The 26,225-nt window shown below is 41.1% G+C and overlaps 1 protein-coding gene across 2 annotated transcripts in view; it reads left to right on the forward strand.

Annotated features, from left to right (window-relative positions):
• Nucleotides 1-4,107: 4,107 nt before the first annotated feature.
• katnal2 (katanin p60 subunit A-like 2) overlaps nucleotides 4,108-26,225 on the forward strand; it is a 66,682-nt gene continuing 44,564 nt past the window's right edge. For both annotated transcript variants that reach the window (XM_020528823.2, XM_048595264.1), the window contains exons 1-5: nucleotides 4,108-4,670; nucleotides 13,056-13,126; nucleotides 15,552-15,718; nucleotides 18,957-18,999; nucleotides 20,207-20,309. In XM_020528823.2, coding sequence (XP_020384412.1) covers nucleotides 4,614-4,670; nucleotides 13,056-13,126; nucleotides 15,552-15,718; nucleotides 18,957-18,999; nucleotides 20,207-20,309 — 441 coding nt within the window. In that variant the 5' untranslated portion in view covers nucleotides 4,108-4,613. The remainder of the gene's footprint in view (nucleotides 4,671-13,055; nucleotides 13,127-15,551; nucleotides 15,719-18,956; nucleotides 19,000-20,206; nucleotides 20,310-26,225) is intronic.

Here is a 26,225-nt window from a genome sequence, read left to right on the forward strand (position 1 = left end):
TAAGCAATCTATTCAGCCTCTCCTCTCCTTACCCAGGATGAATCTAATGAGCCTTCTCTGCAATGCCTCCAATGTCAGTACGTCTTTTCTTAGATAAGGAGACCAACACTGTTCACAGTCCTCCAGCTGTGATCTGACAAATACCTTGTATAGTTTTAGCCAGACCTCCCTATTATTATAATACTCCATTCTTTTTTAAATAAAAACCAACAGTCTATTTGCCTTCTCTATTATTTGGATGCAAACTTTTGAGATTCATGCATGAGAATGCAAAATCCATCTGTGCTGCGGCTTTCTGCCATATGTCTCAATTTAAATAATTATCAGCTCTTCTGTATTTCCTGTCAAATGCATAACCTCACATTTCTCCACAGAATTACTACCCTCTGAGAGAATAAATTCCTTTTTATCAAATAGGTGACACCACCCCTCCCTTCCCCACTATGAGTCACAGAGTATTCAGCACGGAAACAGACTCTTCAGTCCAACCAGTCCATACCAACCATAATACCAAACTAAACTAGTCCCACCTACCTGTGCTTGGCCCATAACCCTCCAAACATTTCTTATTCATATACTTATCAAATGTCTTTTAAACAATGTAACTGTACCTGCATCCATCACTTCCTCTGGAAGTTTATTTTCACACACGGACCGCTTGGTGTAAAAAAGTCACCTCCATGTTTTTTTTAAATCTTTCTCCTCTCACCTTAAAAATATGCCCCCTAGTCTTGAAATCCCTGACCCTCGGGGAAATAAATCCCTTGTCATTAATCCTATCTATACTTGTTATATTTTATAAACCTCAATAAGGTCACCTCTCAACCTCCTGTGCTCCAGTCAAAGTAATCCCAGACTATCCAGCTTCTCCTCATAATTCAAACCCTCCATTCCAGTCAACATCCTAGTTAATCTCTTCTGAATCCTCTCTAGCTTAATAATACCCTTCATCTCAGCAAACTTTAAGAGATGTGGCGAACTTCATGGCATCAGCAAGAAATTAATTGGCTTCATTGGAAACTGCACAGGCTATACATTTTCAGAGCTGTTTGGATCCTTTCGCTTTCTATACTTTAAATGCTAATGCAATTGTTTGGCACCATTAGCATTCTTTATGCAGAGGGTGAATGGCATCTGATTGGAGCTATTGGGAACCTATCCCCAGGAAGATACTATTTCAGCCACCTTTGGATTCTATGATGTGAAATGTTTGGACCCACTAGAATTCAGTATCTATTTAGTAGTTGGATTCTGCCTGTTGGAGTCAATGGAAGGGACATAGCTGAGTCTGTTGGGTTAGTATATGATGACTGAATAGGATGTGCTTCAGTCAAGTTGTATCCTACATTAACACAGTCTATCTACTCTCCTATTTTTAAAGTAATATGCTCAGTAATGAGTTTTGGATAGTGTTCAATAGTCCATAACACTAAATGGTTAATCACTGTTTGAATAATGTCAGTTATCGACACCCAGCTTGACCAGACTTACATGAAAATAACAAATTGGAAGATAGGTTGGAGGAATGGAGAAGTTAAATAATAAAAAGGATGATGATGCAAGGCAAAATGGAATGTGTAAAAAGTGTGATAAATATAAGATGGTTATTAATAAATCCAAGAAGAAACTTAGCAGAAAACTTTACCAGCCAGAGGCTAGACTGTAGGACTTGCTACCATGTGAAATAGTTTAATAAATGTACAGGATAGGGTATTGGTATTGACAGTGTCAGGTGACATGAGGCTCGTGTGGTGTATGAATGCAGGTATCGACCAATTAGATTGAATAAAGAGCTGTATTTTCCCCTCACTGATGTGGTGGGTACAATGTTGAGCAACTTGGGAAAATATGGAAAGAGTAAAACAAGTCAGCATTGTGATATGAAGAAAAATGTTTGTGATTTTCCCCTTAAGCCTTAAATGGCGACTTCAAGATCTCACCATTAAGTGACATCTGTCTTTATTCCTGTGTATTTGTATCTCAGGAATACCCTAAATTACCTTATTTATATGTCACTTCCAATTCTCCTCTCCTTCCTCGAGAAATTAGAAGGCACAAATTCTTGACATGTAAATCAGAGTTGGCTGAAGCTCACCAATTGCTTGTCCTGGACATTATCCAACTGCTTCTTCACAACAACAATATCTCACCATGGACTCCATCTTCCCTGACCAACCATCCACACAAATCAGCATTAACAAACCACCAGCCTCATTGCAACTCCTTGCCTGCTCTTGAACCAATTCAGACACCACTTCAGCCCTTCAGCGCGTATTTTGTAGCTCAGGGTTACTCCCATGCTTCTGCCAGGACGTTCTGCGTGCAGACACACATGTATCTCATGAATCTACGCAGAATGGACCTTATGGCTCCTAGGTTGCCTGCTGGTGCTCACTCACTATGTGCTTACTTGAAGGCTGCTAGTCTCTGTCTACTTCTTAATACACAATCACTGGTTACAGACAAACAAAATAGAAATTGATAGAGAAACTCAGCCAACTCAGCTTCTGCAGAAAAAGGGAGTTAGCATTTTGAGTCTAGTCACCCTTTGTCAAACTGAAAGCAGTTAGGTAACGGTAGTATTTATGCTGATGATGGGATGGGAGTGGGAAAGGAGCAGGCAGATATGTGGAGACAGAGCCTGGGGGAAAGAGAGAGAAAGAAAAAAAGAGCTGGACAAACAAAGGGATTGTTGTTGGTAAGCTAAGGGAAAAAAAGAAACGCTAGATAGGTGATAACAGAGACTATGAGGAGATAAAAATGGGGTTAGCTATACTGAAGGCAACCGATGTCGTAATGTTCAAGGACCACAGTTTGGGTGGTTCCTGGCTTGCAGCATCTAGAATGATGTCTAGCCTAGACTTTAAAAATAGTAGAAATAACAAGGTGTAGAGCTGGATGAACACAGCAGGCCAAGCAGCATCAGAGAGCAGGAAAGCTGACATTTCAGGCCTAGACCCTTCTTCAGAAATAGGGGAGGGGGGTTCTGAAATAAATAGGGAGAGAGGGGGAGGCGGATAGAAGATGGATAGAGGAGAAGATAGGTGGAGAGGAGACAGACAGGTCAAAGAGGTGGGGATGGAGCCAGTAAATGTGAGTGTAGGTGGGGAGTTAGGGAGGGGATAGGTCAGTCCAGGGAGGACGGACAGGTCAAGGGGGCGGGATGAGGTTGGTAGGTAGGAGATGGGAATGGGGCTTGAGGTGGGAGGAGGGGATAGGTGGAAGGAAGGACAGGTTAGGGAGGTGGGGACGAGCTGGGCTGGTTTTGGGAGGGGAGATTTTGAAGCTTGTGAAGTCCACATTGATACCATTGGGCTGCAGGGTTCCCAAGCGGAACCTTGTTATTTCACCTTGTTATTTCACCTTGTTATCTCAGATTCTCCAGCACCTGCAGTTCCTACTATCTCTTTAAAAATAGTGTCAGTTTGCAGTAAGGTCTTGGTCGTGGCAAGGACTTCAGACTCTGCAAATTCATAGAAAGAATGCCTAAGAGCCTGATTCAGTCATTAATGAGGTTAAGAATGAGACGATAGTATGAGAAAAGTCATTCCTCACCATGATCTCACCTGACAATAAGGGAACATTTCACCCCATATTTCTCGTACAGATTGTAACGAGGTCAGCCCAGTTGGACTTCATAGAACATAAGTTCCCTGTTTGGGGCTGTTAATCTGATCCAATCAGGGAGCCCTCCCTGGCAGAATCTCTGACACTCTTAGTATTGAAATGTTATCGTATTAAATATTTGACAAAAGCTGAAGGGGGAATAAACTGAAGCCGGCAACCTATTTAACCCGTGGAGGTTGATTGACGTGACCATAAACCAATCAGATTCTCGGAAAGACGCAGACGCCACTATCTTGGGATATTTCATCCAATCAGCAGTGACGATCAGGGTGGGCGGGGCTCCAGTGATTGACAGGTTGGGGGATGGCTTTGAGATTGTTTTAAACTGTAGAGAGGTAGGGAAAGAGGCATTTAAACCTGTGAGCTTTCAAGACTCAGCATTGAGTTTAACCATTTCAGAACGTGAATACTCTCTTCCTAGTTTTTTTTTTACCTTCTCCTAGGTCCTGTTGTGGATGTGTTACTCCCCGCACAGCCAATTTATTTTCAACCATTTACAAAATCAGAAATTGCGGGAAAAAACTCAGCAGGTCTGGCAGCCTCTGTGCAGAGGAAGCAGAGTTAATGTTTCAAGTTCAGTGACTCAGAGTGTCAGATCTCGTTAACAATAGGACCTAGGGGAAAGTTTAAAAAAAAGGTAGAGAGTATTCACGTTTGAAGTGGTTAGACTCAATGTTGAGTCTTGAAAGTTCAAAGGTTTAAATGCCTCTTTCCCTCCCTCTCCACAATTTGAAACAATCTTAAAGCCATCCCCCAAACCGTCAATCACTGGAGCCCCGCCCACCCGATCGTCACGGCTGATTGGATGAAATATCTCAAGGTAGAGTCTTTCCCAGAAGCTGATTGGTTTATGGTCATGTCAATCAGCCTCCTCGGGTTAAATTGGATGCCCGCCTCTTCCCTCCCTTCACCTTTTATGAAATATTTAATGTGATAACATTTCAATACTAAAGTAAGGAGACAGCGAAAGTACTACGAACAAAATAATGTCTTTGGAACTCTCCTATCAAACTCTAAAAACGGCGCACCAAGCGAGAGAAGCGGTAAGTTATGACAATGACGTGATTCTGAATGAAATGAGAATAAATCAACCTTCCCAAATATTCAAGTTTAGTTTTATCCCAGATTTTATCAGCCAATTTGTTATCTAGTATGCTATCTAAATTCATTGTGAGAATATTCGAAATGTGGCTACTTTTTTTTGCGATTGTTTTGACCATTAGTGATGTACTTAGTTCACTTTTCCACTAATATTGGATTAAATTAATGTTCATTAGCAACGTGCTGCTTTTTAAAATGCGAATGAAGTAGTAAATAACTTGAAACTGTTAATTCGAATTCATAAGATTTGAAGTTATTTATTTGTCCGAGATACTAAAGTTATTACTGAATTTAAAGCAGCGACAGAAGTCGGACAAAAGATGAAAAAATTTATTATTACTGAATTAAAATTTGACTCTTTTATATCACACGGTGGAAGAGTGAAATTTCTTTTTTATTTCATTATTTTTGTTGAAGTTTATTCTGAGCGGGTAGAATCGGCCGTTTCCATGGAGACTGACTCAGGAGCGCCCCCAGCTGCACCGGAGGATCTCTTCACTCTCCCCTGCACACGGCAAGGAAAACTGGATGCCCAAGCAGGATGACATAATTTTAGAACCTGAGCACTTTCTCCCATGTCCTTACCCCAAACCACACACACCAGGCCTTGTCACTTACATGGACTGCTGCCACAACCACATTATCAGAAAGTAATGATCCCAATTAGCAGGTATTGACTGCACTTGGTTGACCCTTACCCACTCTTCTGTCCAACTGCTGTTCTTTCTCACTGGTCTTCACATCCACCTATCATTTACTTGCCCCCTCTCCCACCAGAATGCATCTTCATCTTATATAGCAACTTTTTCCAAGCTACCAACAGTTCTGAAGAAGGGTCACTGGACTTGAAATGCTAACTGTTGTTTCTTCACAGATGCTACCAGACCTGACTTTTCCCAGCAATTTCTCTTTTTGTTCAGGATGGTCAATTGATGGGCAAGTCAAATGTGTTGTGTATCATTATCCAGTTGGTACATGCATGCTGCACAATTGCTGTGGTATTAGTTTGCCGGTGGTTGATGCTCTCAAATTCCTCACTCTCTTTGTGCTGTGCTTTCCAGTTCAGCACCAGACCAACAGCAAGGACAGAGAAGGCAAACTTGTTATTCCTACCTTCTCCTGCTAATTGTCGTTTTAGAAAACAAAATTGTCTTTCATCTCCAACCAATACTAACATAAGAACATAAGAACTAGGAGCAGGAGTAGGCTGTCCGGCCCTTCGAGCCTGCTCCGCCATTAGGTAAGATCATGGCTGATCTTTTCGTGGACTCAGATCCACTTACCCATGTTCTCCCCGTATCCCTTAATTCCTTTATTGTTCAAAAAAAATCTACCTTTAAAAACATTTACTGAAGTAGCGTCAACTACTTCACTGGGCAAGGAATTCCATAGATTAACAACCCCCTGGGTGAAGAAGTTCCTTCTCAATTCAGTCCTAAATCTGCTCCCTCTAATCTTGAGGCTATGCCCTCTTGTCCCAGCTTCACCTGCCAGTGGAAACATCCTCTCTATTTCTATCTTATCTATTCCCTTCATAATTTTATATGTTTCTATAAGATTCCCCCTCAATCTTCTGAATTTCAATGAATATAGTCCCAATCTACTCAGTCTCTCCTCATAAACCAACCCCCTTAACTCCGGAATCAACCTAGTGAACCTCCTTTGCATCCCCTCCAGTGCCAGTACATCCTTTCTCAAGTAAGGAGATCAAAACTACACACAGTACTCCAGGTGTGGTCCCACCAGCACCTTGTACAGCTGCAACATAACCTCTCTGCTTTTAATCTCAATCCCTTTAGCAATGAAGGACAAAATTCCATTTGCCTTCCTAATTACTTGTTGTACCTGCAGACCTACCTTCTGTGATTCATGCACAAGAACACCCAGGTCCCTCTGCATAGCAGCATGCTGCAACTTTTTACCATTCAAGTAATAATCCTTTTTACTATTACTCCTACCAAAATATGACTTCACATTTATTTACATTGTATTCCATCTGCCAGACCTTTGCCCACTTACTCTATGTATCTATAGTCCTCTGCACACTTTGCTTTGCCACTCATCTTAGTGTCATCTGCAAACTTTGACACCCTACACGTGGTCCCCAACTCAAAATCATCTATATAAATTGTAAATAATTGCGGTCCCAACACCAATCTCTGAGGCACACCACTAGTCACTGGCTGCCAGCTAGAATAGCACTCCTTTATCCCCACTCTTTGCTTCCTGTTAGTCAACCAACCAATCCTGTTAGTCAACCAATCCTCTATCCATGCTATTGCTTTACCCTTAACACCATGCATCCTTATCTTATGCAGTAGCCTCTTGTGCCGCACCTTGTCGAAGGCCTTTTGGAAGTCTAGGTACACCACATCCACTGGGTCCCCATTGTCCACCTTGCTCGTAATGTCTTCATAGAATTCCAAAAGATTTGTCAAGCGTGACCTGCCCTTCATGAACCCATGCTGCATCTGCCCAACGGGATAATTTCTATCAAGATGCCTTGCTATTTCTTCCTTGATAATAGACTCCAGCATCTTCCCCACTACAGAGGTTAAGCTAACTGGTCTATAATTCCCCATCTTTTGTCTACTTCCCTTTTTAAACAGTGGCGTCACATTTGCTGTTTTCCAATCTGCTGGGACTGCCCCAGAATCCAGCGAATTTTGGAAAATTACTGCCAGTGCACCTGCTATTTCTCCCGCCATCTCTTTTAGTACCCTGGGATGCATTCCATCAGGGCCAGGAGACTTATCAATCCTTAGCTCCATTAGCTTGCCCAACACTACCTCTTCCGTAATAATGATTGTTTCCAGGTCCTCACCTACCTTCGTCTCTTTGTCAATTACTGGCATGTTATTAATGTCCTCCACTGTGAAGACCGATACAAAATACCTGTTCAATGCCTCGGCCATTTCTTCATATCCCATAACTAAACTCCCCTTCTCATCCTCTAAAGGGCCAACGTTTACTTTAGCCACTCTTTTTCGTTTTATATATTTATAGAAACTTTTGGTATCTGTCTTTATATTCTGCGCTATAGTTTTTTTCATGTTCTATCTTACTTTTCCTTATAGCTCTTTTTGTGGCTTTCTGTTGACCTTTAAAGTTTTCCCAATCTTCTAGTTTCATGCTGTTTTTGGCCACTTTGTATGCCTTCTCTTTCAATTTGATAGCCTCCCTTATTTCTTTAGACACCCATGGCAGATTACTCCTTTTCTTGCAGTCCTTCCTTTTCACTGGAATATACTTTTGCTGAGCACTTTGAAAGATTGTTTTGAAAGTCCTCCACTGCTCGTCAACTGTCCCACCATTAAAATCTTTGTTTCCAGTCTACTTTAGCCAAGTCCTCCCTCATTCTATTGTAGTTCCCCTTGTTCAAACACAGGACCCTGGTATTGGATTTTATTTTCACACTCTCCATCTGTATTCTAAATTCAACCATACTGTGATCACTCCTTCCAAGAGGATCCCTAACTATGAAGTCATTAATTATTCCTGTCTCACTTCAGGCTCTTACCACATTGATTCCCAGTTGGCCTCTGATTAAATCCAGTCTCTGCTCACTCAGGCTGGTTGTGACACACCCCTTTATGCCATTGCAGGAAAGCAAAGGATTGAGTATAATGTAACTGGATCAGACAGGTGTTAGTGGTGATGCAGGGACAGGAGAGGTGGTGAGGTATTCTCGATGAATAGAAAGTGCAGAAGACCAGCATTAGTTTGGGAGGATGAAGTGGGTGAGAGTCATGAGTAGATATGATAAGACTATAAGAAAAACAGGAGTAGCTTGTTTAGACCTTTGAGCCTGCTCCACCATTCAACAGGATAATGGCTGATCTGATATTCGTCACATTCACTTTCTTATCCTTTCCCAATAACCCTTGATTTCTCCTTCTGATCAAGAATCTATCTATCTCTCTATCTCAGTCTTTAAGTATACACAAGGACTCTGCCCACACAGCTCTCTGTGGTAAAGAATTCCAAAGACAATCCTCTCTTAGAGGAAATTCTCCCTCATCAGAGTACTGGGCTAATGGTAAGATTCTTGGTAGTGTGGATGAGCAGAAAGATCTCGGTGTCCATGTGCATAGATCACTGAAAGTTGCCACCCAGGTTGATAGCGTTGTTAAGAAGGCGTACAGTATGTTAGGTTTTATTGGTAGAGGGATTGAGTTTCGGAGCCATGAGGTCATGTTGCAGCTGTACAAAACTCTGGTGCGGCCGCACTTGGAGTATTGCGTACAGTTCTGGTCACCGCATTATAGGAAGGATGTGGAAGCATTGGAAAGGGTGCAGAGGAGATTTACCAGGATGTTGCCTGGTATGGAGGGAAGGTCTTATGAGGAAAGGCTGAGGGACTTGAGGCTGTTTTCGTTAGAGAGAAGAAGGTTAAGAGGTGACTTGATAGAGACATACAAGATGATCAGAGGATTAGATAGGGTGGAGAGTGGGAGCCTTTTTCCTCGGATGGTGATGGCTAGCACGAGGGGACATAGCTTTAAATTGAGGGGTGATAGATATAGGACAGATGTCAGAGGTAGGTTCTTTACTCAGAGAGTAGTAAGGGCGTGGAATGCCCTGCCTGCAAAAATAGTAGACTCGCCAACTTTAAGGGCATTTAAATGGTCATTGGATAAACATATGGATGATAATGGAATAGTTTAGGTTAGATGGGCTTCAGATTGGTTTCACAGGTCGGCGCAACATCGAGGGCCGAAGGGCCTGTACTGCGCTGTAATGTTCTGTTCTATGTTCTTAAATTGGTGGCCTTTTATTCAAGGCTATGTCTTCTGGTCTTAGACTCCCCCATGAGGGGAAATGTCTGCTCAGTATTTACTGTCAAGCCCCTTAAGAATCCTAAAATAAAAAGTTAACTTTTTTTTTCTGCCAGACCTGCTGAGTTTGTCCAGCAATTTCTGTTTTTGTTTGCTTAAGAATTTTATATGTGGTGGTAGAGTTGGTGGGGAGTGTGGAGCGGACAAGGGAGTCACAGAATGTGTGGTCCCTACGAAAAGCAGATAGGTGTGGGTAGGGAAATATCTCTTTGGTGTTGGGGTCGGATTGAAGGTGGCAGAGGATGATGAGCTGGATGTGGAGGTAGGTGGTGTGTGAGCACCTTTCCCTGCAACCACAGGAGCATGTGTAGCATCTCCTACACCTCCCCTCTTGCCTCTATCCAAGGCCCAGGACAAACTCTCCATATCCGACAAGGGTCCACCTGTACATCCTCCAACCTGGTCTACTGTATCCGTTGCTCCTGATGTGGCCGCCTCTACATCAGTGAGACCAAACGTAGACTGGGTTTTCTGAAGAAGGGTCTCGGGCCGAAATGTTAGCCTTCCTGCTCCTCTGATGCTGCTTGGCCTGCTGTGTTCATCCAGCTCTACACGTTGTCATCTCGTAGACTGGGTGACAGATTTGTGGAGCACCTGCAGTTCTTGCTATCTCCAAGGAACACATTGTGAATTATTTTTGTAATGATGCCTTGTTCAAATAGTGAGGGACAATTTCAGACAAAAATGACACTGTGCACGCTCAGGGCAAATTTGCCCACAGACAGTGCTTTGATTGGCTTTTTAACCAGCACTAGTTATTTGCTTATGAGGACTTAACATAGTACCGTAAATTGATTTGGTTCCTGTGCAGGTTGATATAGACTTCCATGTTTCAATATAGCAGAAAGCATCCAGCTATCTTGTAATCTCTCCTGCCTGTGTGAAGAAGTAAAAGAAAATTCCTAGTATTCTCCCTCTCTCTTCTGTGCAAACTACTGTCTCTGCAAATCCCCTTTTGAAAGGAAAAGGGTGGGGGGAAGAACATCTTCACAGCAATCTCAATCAACAAATAAAAAACTGAGAATTGGTGTATCCACAACCTTGCATCATTTAGTAAAAAACTCAGAAGGCATTGAAAGAACCTGAATTTATCAACATCTGTGATCCAGACTGGTGCCAGAACTCTGCTTCTCTGATTTTATTTCCCCACACCCCCACCCCACTTCCCCACCTACGGTATTTGTCTTTGGTCGTGTCTTCATATGTCTGTATGTTTACAAGAATTTTATGGAAGTGGTAGAATTTAAGTTAGTTACAGATTAGGAATTCAACTTATCTGCTTTTTGCCATTGACTTAAAAACCATTTGATTACAGTAAAGATTTTGCTAATGGGGGCATGTTGGGGCAGGGGCGGAGGCAGGGGTCGGTGGGGGGAAGGTGTGCATATTCTTTTTAACGTGTATTGGAAACTGGGTGGAATTGGCAATCGCATTTGTAACGACATAGACTATTGAGAAATACAGTGAGAATAGAAAAAGGAGATTCTGGATATCCAGAAAATAAGACCAATTTTGCATATGAGGTTTCACTGACTGAATGAGAATCTTGATAGAGAGCACCAAGGGGCCTATTTACATGTATTAATATTTCATTGTTACCTACTCTTGACTCATTTGTACGTAGGTTTCTATTTTCCCAAGAAGCAGATAGAAACTGGACAGCACCAATTCCTGATGTGCCTCTTTTCTGGGCATCCACCTTGGTCAGTATTCCCTAGATTTCCAGGTGCACTCCCTATGCCTATGGGCAATGACCACCTGCTCTCTGAATCCATGGAGGTTGGCATTGGCCAAGCAGCAGCTTCACTGCACATCTGACTTACTTTTAAAAGACAGTTCACCACTTCAATACTGCACTTTGAGCTTGTTGATAATGTTCATAGCAATGCTGCTGCCAGGCCATTTTGCGAGCAGGGATATGCACACATCATGTGCATCGGAACAGGGTGCATCTCAGAACTCTTAAGTTCATTTGCTTACTCACTTTGTACCTACTTGGATATCACAGCATCTCTGTATCTCCTTACCTTTTTGCACACAGCTGCCTCATTCAGAACTTGGCTCCCACAACTTCCGTCTTGAGTTGCCTTTTAGTGCAGCTACGAATGCAGACATCCTGTAATGTTTATTAACAATGATCAATCAAGGAGGGTTGGACATGTTGCTGTAAAGCTCAATGTTACATCAATGTCACACTTGCATTATGTGCCAGCAGCTTATACAACAAAAATACTGAGTAGGCCTCAACCAAATGAACCGGTTTCAAAGTGTAAGAGGAATAGTCTTCAGTTTAATCAAAGGGTCTGACATCAGTTAGGAGTACAGTTATTTGGTGGGTGGGGGAGGAGAGATGATGGAGCCACAGTCTGCTCATTGAAAATTTGAGATCTATCTAGCACCGCTGCTGTGGTGATGAAGATGGGGAAATCCATTATGGGAATTGGAGGCTGCATGCTGGGAACAGAGAAATCAATAATTGTAAAGAACATCAACTCAAATTGAGCTGGCAGATAATAAAGTGATAGATCATGGGAGGGCAATGGAAGAGATCATCAATAAGCTTCGAATGGGGACGGAGAACAGTGTTTCATGATGGTTAGCACAACTGAGCTATAGATCTGGGCTCAGGGGATGAAGAAGGGAGACATAAGAGTTAGGTGGGAACATGGAGAGGCTTAAATCTGATGGAATTGAGTGCAAGGCATAAAAGGAACATGAAGGTTTGGGTGTCACCAAGTAATAGAACCAGTGCAAGCAGGATGGGCCAAATGGCCTCCTTCTGCACCATTGTGATTCTGTGAACTCACTCAATGTGAGTTGTCTTCCATCCTCATCTGAATCGCAATGGAAATGTAAAACGGCTATCGCCTCGAGCCTGAGGCAATAGGTTGGCTCTCTGTCCACAACCTGTCAACACTCCTCTGTTGGGGGGGGAAAAAGACAAAGTTGCTGGAAAAGCTCAGCAGGTCTGGCAGCTTCTGCAAAGGGAAAAACAGAGTTAACGTTTCAGGTCCAGTGACCCTTCCTCAGAACTCCTCCATTGGACATCTCTGAAGTAATTCTGAAACAAATTGCAACTGTGAAGGTCTATTCCTGGTTTTTAGCATTTGCACTGGTGCACAGCTGGGCCTTCGATATGGCACTGGCAGTGAGAAATCCTGAAGGTCCTAGCGGCAGTGAGTGCATCCACTGCTGATGAGCGCAAGATAGTGTGACATGGGGATGTGGTGCAAACTTATTGAGTGAGCACTGTAAAATTACATGGGAAAATTTGGTAGAGTTTACAGAGAGAAACCTCCCATGAAAGTCCCTGAAATTGACACCTGGCAGAACTTTTGCAAATTCTGTCTCTATTTCTCGTGGGGTCATCTCTGGGATTCAGCTGACAGGTTTTTGATTCCAAAAATGTTTTGTAACCAGTGCTAATTCAGTGAATATGATATGCTTGCTAATACATTAATACTATAAATCCTTGTTTCTTATTTATAGGATGAAATTCGATCAGAAGCTCGGCGCAAGAATCTTTTGATTCTAATTTTGCACCACTTAACTGAAGAAGGGTGAGTAAATCAGGCGAAAGGTAAATTTTTATGACATCTGCTGACTATGGACTTCATTTTTTTTTTTCAGTAAACTAATTTTGTCTGCTTCCATTAACCCCCCTCAATTCTGACATCTGTTGAAAATAATTTTTGCCAAGTTTGTTCATTTTTGTTCCTGTGTCTTATCTTGCAATCCTCCATTCCAAGAGTGTCTGTAGCAAATTTAGGGGTTCTTTGTCTTTAGTCCTCACCACACAGATTTGTTCCTATTTACTAACTCCATCTCTATTTCCAGACACTGTTCGATTGAACTAGGCTGTTCACAACCTTGGCATCCTGTTTGATCTTGTACTGAGCATCCAACCCATATGCACTCTGTCTCTGAGACCACCAACTTCCTTGTGTGCAGCAGAGGCCTTCTCTGCCCCTCCATCAGCTTACCTGATTCCATGCTATTCTTATTTGTAGATTCGATAATTTAAAATGGTGTCTTGACTGACATCCCAATCCAAAACAGTCTTACCATTATTTTAAGTGTTATTAGATGTGTTTATCCATCCTGTGGTTGTTGATCCATATTAGCACCTGATCCATCAAGTTTATCATAGAATCCCTACAGAGTGTAGCAGGCCATTCGGTCCAACAAGTCCACAGTGACCCTTTGAAGAGCATCCCATCCAGACCCACCCCTACCCTAACCCTATAACCCTGCATCTCCCATGGCTAACCACCTACCCTGCAAATCCCTGGACGCTATGGGCAATTTACATAGAACATAGAACATTACAGCGCAGTACAGGCCATTCGGCCCTCAATGTTGCGCCGACCTGTGAAACCAATCTGAAGCCCATCTAACCTAAACTATTCCATTATCATCCATTATTTAGCATGGCCAATCCACCTAACATGCACAGCTTTGGACTGTGGGAGGAAACCAGAGGAAACCCACGCAGACATGGGGAGAATGTGCAAACTCCAGACAGACAGTTGCCTGAGGGTGGAATTGAACCCAGGTATCTGGCGCAGTGAGGCAGCAGTACTAACCACTGAGCCACCATGCTGCCCATGAGGGGCATGCGTAGGGTGAATAGCCAAGGTCTTTTTCCCAGAGTAGGGGAGTCCAACACTAGAGGGCATAGGTTAAAGGTGAGTGGAGAAAGATTTTCAAGGGACCCAAGTGGCAACATTTTCACGCAGAGGGTGGTGCGTGTATGAAATGAACTGCTAGAGGAAGTGGTGGAGGCTGGTACAATTACAATATTTTAAAAGGCGTCAGGATGAGTATATGAATAGGAAAGGTTTAGAGGGTTATGGGCCAAATGCTGGCAAATGGGACTAGATTAATATCTGGTTGGCATGGATGAGTTGGTCCAAAGGTCTGTTTCCACTCTGTATAGCTGTGACTGTATAAAAGTTTGCCAGACAACCCCCCATTAAGAGCCTGGGGTAACACTGTTCTGAAGAAAAGTCACCGGACTTGAAATGTTAACTCTGCTTTCTCTCCACAGATGCTGCCAGACCTTCTGAGTTTCTGCAGCAATTTCTGTTTTTGTTTCAAATCTTCAGCATCTGCAGTTCTTTGTTTTACTTTAGTGTTTTACACTTTGTTCCTCCAAAGATTGTAAACGATTAAGCAATTTCATTGTCTATTGGCTTTTTGCACCTCATTGCATCCACATACTAGAGAAAAAAGTCTGCTTTATAGAAACATTTTATGGAATCATAGAAAGTTTACAGAACAGAAATATGCCATTTCACCCATCAAGTCTGGGTGTGCTAAAAAATGAACTCACAACCTAATCTCACTTTCTGGTTAGTTGGTCCTTACTCCTGCAGTTACAGCACTTGAGGTGCAGGTCCAAACACGTTTTAAATTACGTGAGTGTATCTGCTTCTATTACCATTTTAGGCAATGATTTCTAGATGTGTCTCCCCCTCAAAGATTTTTTTTGTCAACTTCCCTTTGATATATCAAATCAGTTTAAGTCTACAACCCCTATGGATAGACCTTTCCCATCCACTCTATCCAGTCCCCTCACAATTTTATACCTCTCTACCAAATCTCCCCTCGGCCTCCTTTCATACCAAGAAAAACAAACGCAGCCTATCTAATCTTTCCCCTGAGCTGCACTATTCATCCCTGGCAATATCCTTATAAATCTCCTCTGCACCTCCCTGGTGCAATTTTGCAATGATGTGACCAGAACTACACATGATACTCAAATTTCAATACCTTTCTTTTCCAAAAGTTATGGGGGGATGTTTTGTAGTTTCTGTTAGGATTTGGAATAATCTTGAGTAATTTTTTAAAAGTGTTTTATCTTTCCTTTTCTAAATGTTCTTTTTAGGTAGCACAGTTCTCTGTCTTTTGAGTGTATTGCTTGTTTGAATTATGCAATCAACTGAGATTTACTTTACATTTCTGTCCTGTGTATTTGAATAGTTATATAGATACAGCAAATACTCTGGAACAAGAAACTAGTCTAGGATTACGACGTTTTGAAGTTTGTGATAATATTGACCTGGAGACTATCCTAATGGAGTATGAAAGCTACTATTATGTCAAATTTCAACGGTACCCAAAATTAACTAAAAAATCAATGACTGATGGTAAGTAAACATGGTCCCATACTGTTGAAATGAAAACTGTATACAGAGAGTTAATTCATTCCACCCAGCAAAGTCAAAATTTTGAAGAGCAGTTTATGTGAACTGGGAGCAGAAATAGACCATTTAAGTTCTCAAATCTACTCTACCATTCAATAAGATTATGACTAATCTATTTGTGTTTTGAAATCCATATTCCCATCAACCCCAATAACACTTGATTCCCCTGTCTATTCCAGAATCTATCCACCTTTTGTCTTGAAAAACAAATTAATCTCACTCACTCACACACACAGACATGGACACACAGACACTCATATCTTGAACCCTTTGTTAAAAAGGGTGATCCCTAACTTTAAAATAGTGCTTCCTGGCACTGGAGTGAAGAACAAAGATCCTTTTTATGCTCACTTTTTTTTTTACTTTTTTTAACACCATTCAAGACCTCGTGCAATCCCTTCAATCAAGTCGCCCCAGAAATTTCTAAACTTGAGTGGAAATATGACCAATCGATCCTCATCAACACATCTGGAAAAACTACCAAAACATTTACATTCTTTCTTAAGTCAGGAAGTCAAAACAGCACATAGTATTCAAGATATGGTCTCACTTCCCTATGTTTTGCCCATATTCCTGTAAACCTTTCCTATTTATGTGCCTGTCTAAATGTCTTTTAAATGTTTTAACTGTATCTACATCTACCACTTCCTCTGGCAGTTCATTCCACCTACTGACCATCCTCTGTGTGAAAAAGTTGCCCCTCACTTTCCTTTAAATCTTTCTCCTCTCAGCTTAAAAATATGCACCCTACTTTTAAACTCCACCCTAGGGAAAAGACCTTTTGCTATTCACCTTATCTATTCCCCATGAGATCTTATAAACCCCTAAAAGCTCACCCCTCAACCTCCTATGCTCCAGTTTTCAAAAAAAAACTGCCACCCTATCCAGTCTCTCCTGATAACTCAAACCCTCCGGTCCCAGCAACGTCCTGGTAAATCTTTTCTGAACCCTCTCCAATTTAATCATCTCCTTCTTATAGCAGTGCAACCAGAACTGTACACAATACTTTTAAAAGTGGACCTCACCAACATCCTGTACAACCTTAACACAACGTCCCAATTCCTATACTCAATCGTCTGAGCAATCAGTGCAGCCGCACTAAAATTTTTACTAGATTCTTCTCTCCCTTCCTCCTCCAGAATTAGAGCTATTCTTGGAATATTTTTGTATCTTGTATAGTGAAGACAGAAACAAAATATTTGAAAATTTCATCCACCATTTCCTTGTTATCTACTATTAACTCCCCTCTATGTATGTTGTGTCTGCATCTCTGTTCCTGTATAGCATAGGTTGTTAAGAATTATTTTATAAAGAATTAATAGTATCTTTTTAACTATCAGAAAAGTACAGATAGATAAGTAATTGGCTTTAAAATTCAGCGTTGTTTCTTTATTGACAATAGAACTAGCAGTTGCATAAAATATGGATTTCTTTTTAGACTCGCTCTCTCCATCTTTTCATGTCCCCCACCCCATACTTTCTTTTCACTGACTTTCGACCATGGTTCATTTATCTTACTCTTTCTTCAGCTTAATGTACTTTCTGACATTTATAACCCTAAGTAAAAGTTGTAGCAGGTGTGTATGAGAACACTGTTATTTTGTCAAACAGTCCCGTACTGTTTTTAAAAAATCAAGTTCAATACAAATGGTACCTCCAGTTCTGAAAAAGGAATGACTTTTCGGAAGTATGAATAGAAAGTGCATAATACTGAAGAAAACTGTTCCATTAGTTGATGAGTGCTGTCATGTCTGTGGAATTTAGCTTCTTTACACATCCTTGGACTGTAGAGTTTAAATTCACCTGTGTCACATTTATTGTGAAATATCAGTGCCAAGCCCATGTTTTTGCGAGAGACAGAGGTCCAAAATTTATTAATTAATGAAGATAGTATATATGTAATCATATTGACTATGTTGCATGTATTCTTGAGTCTTATTTATACTCCTTTTGGACGTTAGAAATTTGACCTTTTTATATTCTTAAGGTAGTCATGAGATTTTCTGGAAACTCAGTAGAAAAATTGCAAAATTATTGATGTCTTAGCGTAGTGGAGATATTGAAACTTTGGATAGTGTTTCAAAAGAGGGCACAAGTTTCAGTCTAAAACACCATGGCTGCATACTTGATCATACTTAGGAAAAGTGAGGCTTTGCATACTTTGAGCAAAGTTCTTAAAATAAGGAAGGCACTACATTGACATTGTGAGAACCAATTAGTTCAATTGGGTTTTCATTTCAAGTACCTAGGCTATTTGTGGAGAAAATCCTGGAAATTTCCCTACAGCCATTTTTCCGTGAAAGTTTATAACAGCGATTCTGTTTACAAGGTAGGTAAAGGCAAAACTTGCTTCCATGCTAAATTTCCATTTTGGTCCTGGTACGGTGTTCCAATGAGGCTCAATGAAAACTGGAACAGTAACGTAGCATTTTTTTGCTTGGATACTTTACAGCCTCTTAGGACTCGGTACTGAGTTCTGCAACTTCAGAGCATGTCCTCTGTCCTCATCACCTTGTGTTTCACCCTGGCCATGTCTTGTTTGTGTTTTGATATATTTTCTCTCTGAGTGAATCCTATCACACTTATTCTTTACATCTAGTTTACATCTCTATTGCTCCTTTACGACCATTGGCACTCACTTTGTCTTTTGCTCAGGGCACCCTCAACCACTTGTTCCTCCTCACTTTGTCACCAACATGGAAAAAAAAACACCACTTTCCAGTTCCAAAGACTTTTATTGGAATGGAAACATTGGCTATCTTTCTCTCTTCACAGATGGTGTCAGACTTGTCGAGTTCCTCCAGCACTTCCTTGTTTTATATAAGGACAAGATTAGTTTGGGTGTTTAAACCATTGTTTCCCCAGATGTGGGCAGTACAACATTTTGAATGATGAATGCTTATTTGTGGGGTATCCTTCAAGAACATGTTGGATATTTTTTAGGTGAGATGGAGATTAGTTTGTGCAGAAAGTGGGTATTCTATAACCCAACCTGGGTTGATTTGATCTAAATTGCTTTTAATTGCCCAAAGGGGTTGTGGGAAATTTAAAGTTTTTCTCCACAATTGGCCTAGCTTTAGAAGAGTTCTCATCTTTTATTCATTTAAACATTCCAGTGTGGTTAAATTAAAAGATTGGAGATTGTTTTAACTTGTTTTCTTTCTTTATTTTACTTCTGTAGAAAATTCAAAATTTCAATCACTGAGTGGAGGAAAACTAAAGAGGTAAAGAAAAATAATCCAAATGTAACATCAAAAAGAAATTTTGTATCCAACACCATGAAAAAGTCAATTTTCTTAACTTATTAATATTTTGTACCTCTAATTTTAAACATCAACTTAATTTCCTAGGATGGAATAAGATATAGAGAAACATTTTATTCACTGTCCCTCTGCTGAACATGCCACTCAGTGGATGATGGTCACTCTGGAGTAAAGTTAGCAATGAGTTATTAAATCATGAACACGGTTTTAGCACCAGCAGTGAACCACTGATCCCAGCAATCTGTTTATGGCAAGATATTTATCTCTCAACATTCAGTTAATTGTAACATTCTTTAATGGAAAATCATGTCCGGATTCAATGATGTCACTTTTATAAGCAGCAAAACAGGAAGTAAAAAGCAAAAACAAAAATATTCATTTTAAAACAAATTCCACCAAATGTAATAAGAATTGGGACATGCGCATAAGGTGAAAGTAGAAGCTGTGATATCCAGCAAAATACTTCCTTGAAAGTATTTGCTTATCTTTTTAAACAAGACTTTTTAGAACATAACAATAAAGACAATAACAACATTCCACATTTGCTTTCACAGCTCCATAGGTTGTTCAATAGTTATTACTCAGATGATGGTCTGATTTTGGAAGGCAGAGACATGGTTGCTGGGCTTGGTCAGGAATCTCATGATAAGTGCTAATTTGCAGCTTCTGATGTTGATTCATCTTAACTAGGGCCGAAGCAGCATTTTAACGTTCTCGCCATAGATTCCCTGCCAGGCTGAAGCATATTGGCAATCAATAGGAGGACAAGTGTAAAACATTGTATTTTGTGCTCCTCTGGCACCATTAGGAAAATTACAGCTTCTTTTGATTGGATTTTTCCTGCCACATGAAATCCTTCTGAAACCCTCCTCTCTGCTATTTAGCTATGGCTGTGAAATTCAGAAAGCCAGTGGTTATGGCAGCATAACTGTCATGAAAATGTGTATACACATAATAAGTTTACATGAATAAGCTTTTTCAGTATAATTTCTGAATCTCTATTTAAGTGTGTAACCAAAATATGACAACAGGAAGAAATTTGTGCAGAAAGGAAGTACGTACAGCTGTAAAATTTTTAATATATGCACTTAAATCCGAGCATAGCCTTGAAACAGTCTATAATGCATTCTTATACTAAGTGAAGTTTCTGCTGCATTCTTCAATTTAGGACAGTAAGCTGTACTTCTAAAGCACTTCCTAAAATCTCCACAGTACAGCGCCCATGTTCCAAAACTGGAATGAAAAAGACGGAGCAGAAAAATCAAAGTCAGGTCAGTTATGGCAAGCGTTATATAAACTGAAATGAGATCTGTAACACTTCTAACTCAGATTTATGTCTTTTAAATGGAGGTCTGTACAGTACCAGAAAATGAATGTGCTTAGGAAATGAGTGGTACAATATATATACTTGAGTGTTAAGCATCTTTCTCTTTAGGAATTGGGCTTGGATTTGTTCTACAAACCAGTTAGTTCCTGAAAGGGTTAACTAACATTACAAGATGAACTTGGTGTATCAAGATGTAACGTACTGTTTCTGAGAAGAGCTATGCAGAGTATGTAGTATTTCCTATAAGGTCTCCATGTGTTCCTGGAGTATTAACAGCATGTAGCTAATTTGCACTTGCTCTTAAGCTGCACATGATTGTTTGCTTGCTTACTTGTTTGTACGTGTTCTAAAGTTCATTCGTGGGATGTGGGCATCGCTGGCTGGCCAGCATTTATTGCTTATCACTAGTTGCCCTTGAGAATGTGGTGGGGAGCTGCGTTTGTGAACCATTTCAGTCCACCTGCTGTGGGTTGACCCACAATGCTATTAGGAAAAGAATTCCAGGATTTTGACCCAGTGACAGTGATGGAATGGTAAATATTTCCAAGTCAGGAAGATGAGTGGCTTGGAGGAGAACTTGAAGGTGGTGGTGTTCCCATGTATCTGCTGCCCTTGTCCTTCTAGATGAAGGTAGTCATGGGTTTGGAATGTGCTGTCTCAAGGGTCTTGGGTGAATTTCTGCAGTGCATCTTTTAGATAGTACACACTGCTGCTACTGAGCTTTGGTAGTGGAGTGAGTGGATGCTAGTGCCAATCAAGCAGGTGTCAAACTTCTTGTGTTGTCAGAGCTGTACCCATTCAGGCAAGTGAGGAGTATTTCGTCACACTCCTGAATTATGGCTTGTAGATGATAGACAGGCTTTGGGGAGTCAGGAGGTGAGTTACTCACTGCAGCATTCCTAGCCTCTGACCTGCTGCTGTAACAATTGTGTTTATGTGGTGAGTCCAGTTGAGTTTCTGATCAATAGTAACCTCTCTCCCCAAAATAGTGGGGGATTCAGCGATGGTAACACCATTGAATGTCAAGGGGCGGTGATTTGATTGTCTCTTGGTGATGGTTATAGCCTGGCATTTGTATTTCACTTATTTGCCACTTGTCAGCCTAAGCCTCGATATTGTCTAGATCTTGAAGCATTTGAATACTGACCTTCCTGAAGAACATCCCACCCAAGACACTATGGGCAATTTAGCATGGCCAGACCACCTAACCTGACATCTTTTGACTGTGGGAGGAAACCAGAGCACCTGGAGAAAATCCATGCAGAAGCCTGGAGCTGTGATACAGCAGTTCTAACCACTGAGCCACCGTGCCGCCAAGCAATCCAAGTATCTCCAATGTTTCATAATATCATGTGGAGTGAATTGAATTGGCTGAAGACTGGTATCTGAATTGCTGGGGACCCTTGGAGGAGGCCAAGATGAATGATCCACTTGGCGCTTCTGGCTGAAGATTGTTTCAGCCTTATCCTTTTGCACTGACGTGCTGGGTTCTTCCAACATTGAGGCTGGGAATATTTGTGGAGCCTCCTTCAATAAGTTGTTTAATTATCCACCAACATTCATGACTGGATATGGCAGGCCTGCAGAGTTTAGATCTAACCTGTTCGTTGTGGGATCTCTTAGCTCTGTCTATCACTTGCTGTGTATGCTATTTGACATGCAAGTAGTCCCATTTGGTAGCTTCACCAGGTTGACACTTCATGCACAAAAGACAATTATATATATATTAGTGGTGGATATATGCAGGTAAAGGCACGGCTGGAAAATGGAAAGCCTTCAAAAATGAGATCATGAAAGTCCAGAGACAATATATTCCTGTTAGGGTGAAGGGTAAGGCTGGTAGGTTTAGGGAATGCTGGATGACTAGAGAAGTCAAGGTTCTGGTTAAGAAAAAGAAGGAAGCATGTGTCAGGTATGGACAGCAGGGATCGAGTGAATCTCAAGAAGAGTATACGGGCAGTATGAGTATACTTAAGAGGGAAATTGGGAGGGCAGAAAAGGGACATGAGATAGCAAATTGAATTAAGGAGAATCCAGAGCGATTCTACAAATATGTTAAGAACAAACGAGTATCTGAAGACAGAATAGGGCCCCTTAAAGATCAGCAAGGCTGCCTAGGTGTGGAAGCGCAGGAGATGGGTGAGATACTAAATGAGTATTTTGCATCAGAGACAAAAATAGAAATTTCTGGAAAATCTGGCAGCATCCGTGGAGAGAGATCAGTTGATATTTTGGGTTGAGTAACCCTTCCTCCAAACAGAGTATTTTGCATCAGTGTTTACTATGAAGAAAGATAAGGAAGCTCGAGAACTTGGAGAAATAAATAACGATAACTTGAAAAGTGCCCATATTACAGAGGAGGACATGCTGGATGTCTTAAAACACATAAAGGTGGATAAATTCCTGGGACCTAATCAGGAATACCCTAGAACTTTGTGGGAAGCTAGGGAAGTGATTGCTCGGCCCCTTGCTGAGATATTTGTATCATTGATAGCCACAGGTGAGGTGCCGGAAGATTGGAACTTGATTAACATGGTGCTATTTTTTTTTTAAGAAAGGTGGAAAGGAAAAGTCAGGAAACTATAGACCGGTGAGCCTGATGTCAGTGGTGGGCAAGTTGTTGAAGGGGATACTGAGAGACAGGATTTACACGTATTTGGAAAGGCAAGGCTTTTGTGCGTGGGAAATCGTGTCTCATTAACTTGATTGAGTCTTTTTGAAGTAACAAAGAAGATTGATGAAGGCAGACCAGTGGATCCCTGCTGTCCATACTTGACATATGCCTCCTTTTTTTTTCTTGACCAGAACCTTAATTTCTGTAGTCATCCAGCATTCCCTAAACCTACCAGCCTTACCCTTCGCCCTGACAGGATTTCACTAGGGCATTTGACAAGGTCCACATGGTGGACTGGTTAGAAAGGTTATATCACATGAAATAGATGGCGAACTAACCATTTGGATATAGAACTGGCTCAAAGGTAGAAGACAGAGGGTGGTGGTGGGTTGCTTTTCAGACTGGAGGCCTGTGACCAGCTGTGTGTGGCAAGGATCGGTGCTGTGTCCTCTGCTTTTTTGTCATTTATATAAATAATTTGGATGTGAATAGAGGAGGTATGGTGAGTACGTTTGAAGATGGCACCAAAATTAATGCTGTAGTGGACAGCCAAGAGGATTATCTTGGTCTACAATGAGACCTTTATCACATGTGTCAATGGGCTGAGGACTGGCAAATGGAGTTTAATTTAGATAAATGTCGGGTGTTACATTTTGGTAAGGCCAATTGGGGCACGACTTATACATTTAATGGTAAAGTCCTGGGGAGTGTTGCTGAGCAAAGAGACGTTGGAGTGCGAGTTCGTAGTTCCTTGAAAGTGGAGTTGCAGGTAGACTGGATAGTGAAGAAGGCCCTTGGTGCTTTATTGCCTTTATTGATCAGTGCATTGAGTTTAGTTGGGAGGTCATGTTATGGCTGTACAGGACATTGATTAGGCCAACACTGGAATGCTGTATTCAGTTCTGTCTCCCTGCTATAGGAAAGATGTTGTGAAACTTGAAAGGGTTCAGAAAAGATTTACAGGGATGCTGCTAGGGTTGCAGGGTTTGAGCTATAGGGAGAGGCTGAATAGGCTGGGGCTAATTTCCCTGGAGCGTTGGAAGCTGAGGGGTGATGTTATAGACGTTTATAAAATCATGAAGGGGATGGATACGGTGAATAGTCAAGGCATTTTCCCAGGGTAGGAGAGTCCAAAACTAGAGGGCATAGGTTTGAGGTGAGAGGGGAGAGATTTAAAAGGGCCCAAATGGGCAACTTTTTGCACGCAGAGAATGGTACGTGAATGGAGTGAGCTGCCAGAGGAAGTGGTGGAGGCTGGTACAATTACAACACTTCAAAGGCATCTGGATGGGTATATGAATAGGAAGGATTTAGAGGGATATGGGTCAAATGCTGGCAAAAGGGACTAGGTTAATTTAGGATATCTGGTCGGCATGGACCGAGTTGGACTGGAGGATCTGTTTCCATGCTGTATATCTTTGACTCTACAATGTGATTTAGCTAGTAAATACTAGTAAACTAAGAGCGAGGCACACTGTTGATGAGCAATCTTTTGCTGAAGACATCATGTTGACAAAATAAAAACTGAAAGAAGTGCGGATGCTGTAAATCAGGAACAAAAACAAAGTTGCTGGAAAAGCTCAGCAGGTCTGGCAGCATCTGTGAAGGGAAAAACAGAGTTAACGTTAACTGTTCTGAGGAAGGGCCACCAGACCCAAAACGTTAACTCTGTTTTTTTTCCTTCACAGATGCTGCCACATCACGTTGACATCCTTCTCTACTTCCCATTTGAGCTACTGATACCAATAAGGATTCAGTTGTTGACAGTGAATCTGCCCACATAATGTTGGTTGCCAATCTACTAAAATTTTAAGACCATTCATTTCTAATGATGTGAGAATTCAAAACACCATTTAGAGAACAAAGAGGAATTATGAAATTAAATTGTCGGGAAACTTTAAACACGGCAACATATTCTACCACACATAGATAAAACGAATGGAAGTCTAAATGGAAAGTCCTCAAATCTACTCTGCCATTCAATAAGATTATGACTAATCTGTTTGTATTTTGAATTCCATATTTAATATATATACATCAGGGAAGTGGATTGGTTGTACACTATCAGATTATGAGATTCAAAGGCATATAATTGCACTTAAAGTTAAAAGCCAAGAAATATCAAGCAAACTGTGAAACTTGGATGATAAATCTCTTATGCTGGACAGATTTCTTCCAGACATTTTAAAATGGTCTAGTGATGAGCTAGTAGAAGAACTATTACCTACGTTTAGTAATATTTTAGTAAAAATTTGCAGTTCCGCAGGACTAACAGATCACGTTGTACCTATGCTAAAGGGTTTCTGTAGAGGAAGCAGCTTAATGCTGGTAATACAAAAAATAATGGAATCCCTGTCAAAAGGTGAACATAGAAAAACATGTAAATATCAAAAATTCAATAATGAAGAGTCAACATGGATTTCAATAGGGAAATTCTTCGAGATGTTGTGATTATGGCACTGAAAGAGGCCATTTTTGTTAGATGAACTTAATTGAATTGTGTGAAGAGTTAACAGAGTAGATGTATGGTGGCTCAGTGGTTAACACTACTGTCTCACAGCGCCAGGGACCCAAGTTCAATTCTAGTCCTGGGTGACTGTCTGTGTGGAATTGGAATATTCTCCCTGCATCTGCGTGGGTTTCCTCCAGGTGCTCTGGGTTCAACCCACAGTCCAGAGATGTGCGGGTTAGGTGGATTAGCCATGGGAAATGCAGGGTTGCAGTGATAGGGTACAAGGGTGGGTGCGGGTTGGATGCTGTTTGAAGGGGTGGTGTGGACTTGATAGGCTGAATGGCCTGCTTCCACACTGTAGGGATTTTTGATTCTAAAGCAATAAATATATTTGACAAAGTAAGTAAAATTATATGTTTGAAATCTATCACATGACAGACTGTTGAATAAGATCAAAGCATGTAGCTAGCTAACAGTCTGCAAAATAAACCAGGGAGTGGAGAATAAATTCAGAATGGCAGAGTTGGGGAATGGTGTCCCACAACAACTAGGACAAGGATCACAGTTCACAATCTATATTTTAACAATTTTTGGCTTTTGGAATCAGAAGATCCATTTCTAGATTTGTGGGCAACACCATATTGGGAGGGATTGTTAACACTGAAAAGAACCACAACAAATGACAAGAAATAGACTTTCAGACTGGGCAAACAAGGTGTAGAGCTGGATGAACACAGCAGGCCAAGCAGCATCATAGGAGCAGGAAGGCTGACGTTTCGGGCCTAGACCCTTTT

Source organism: Rhincodon typus, chromosome 1, assembly GCF_021869965.1.
Source record: "Rhincodon typus isolate 14 chromosome 1, sRhiTyp1.1, whole genome shotgun sequence".
NCBI lineage: Eukaryota > Metazoa > Chordata > Chondrichthyes > Orectolobiformes > Rhincodontidae > Rhincodon > Rhincodon typus.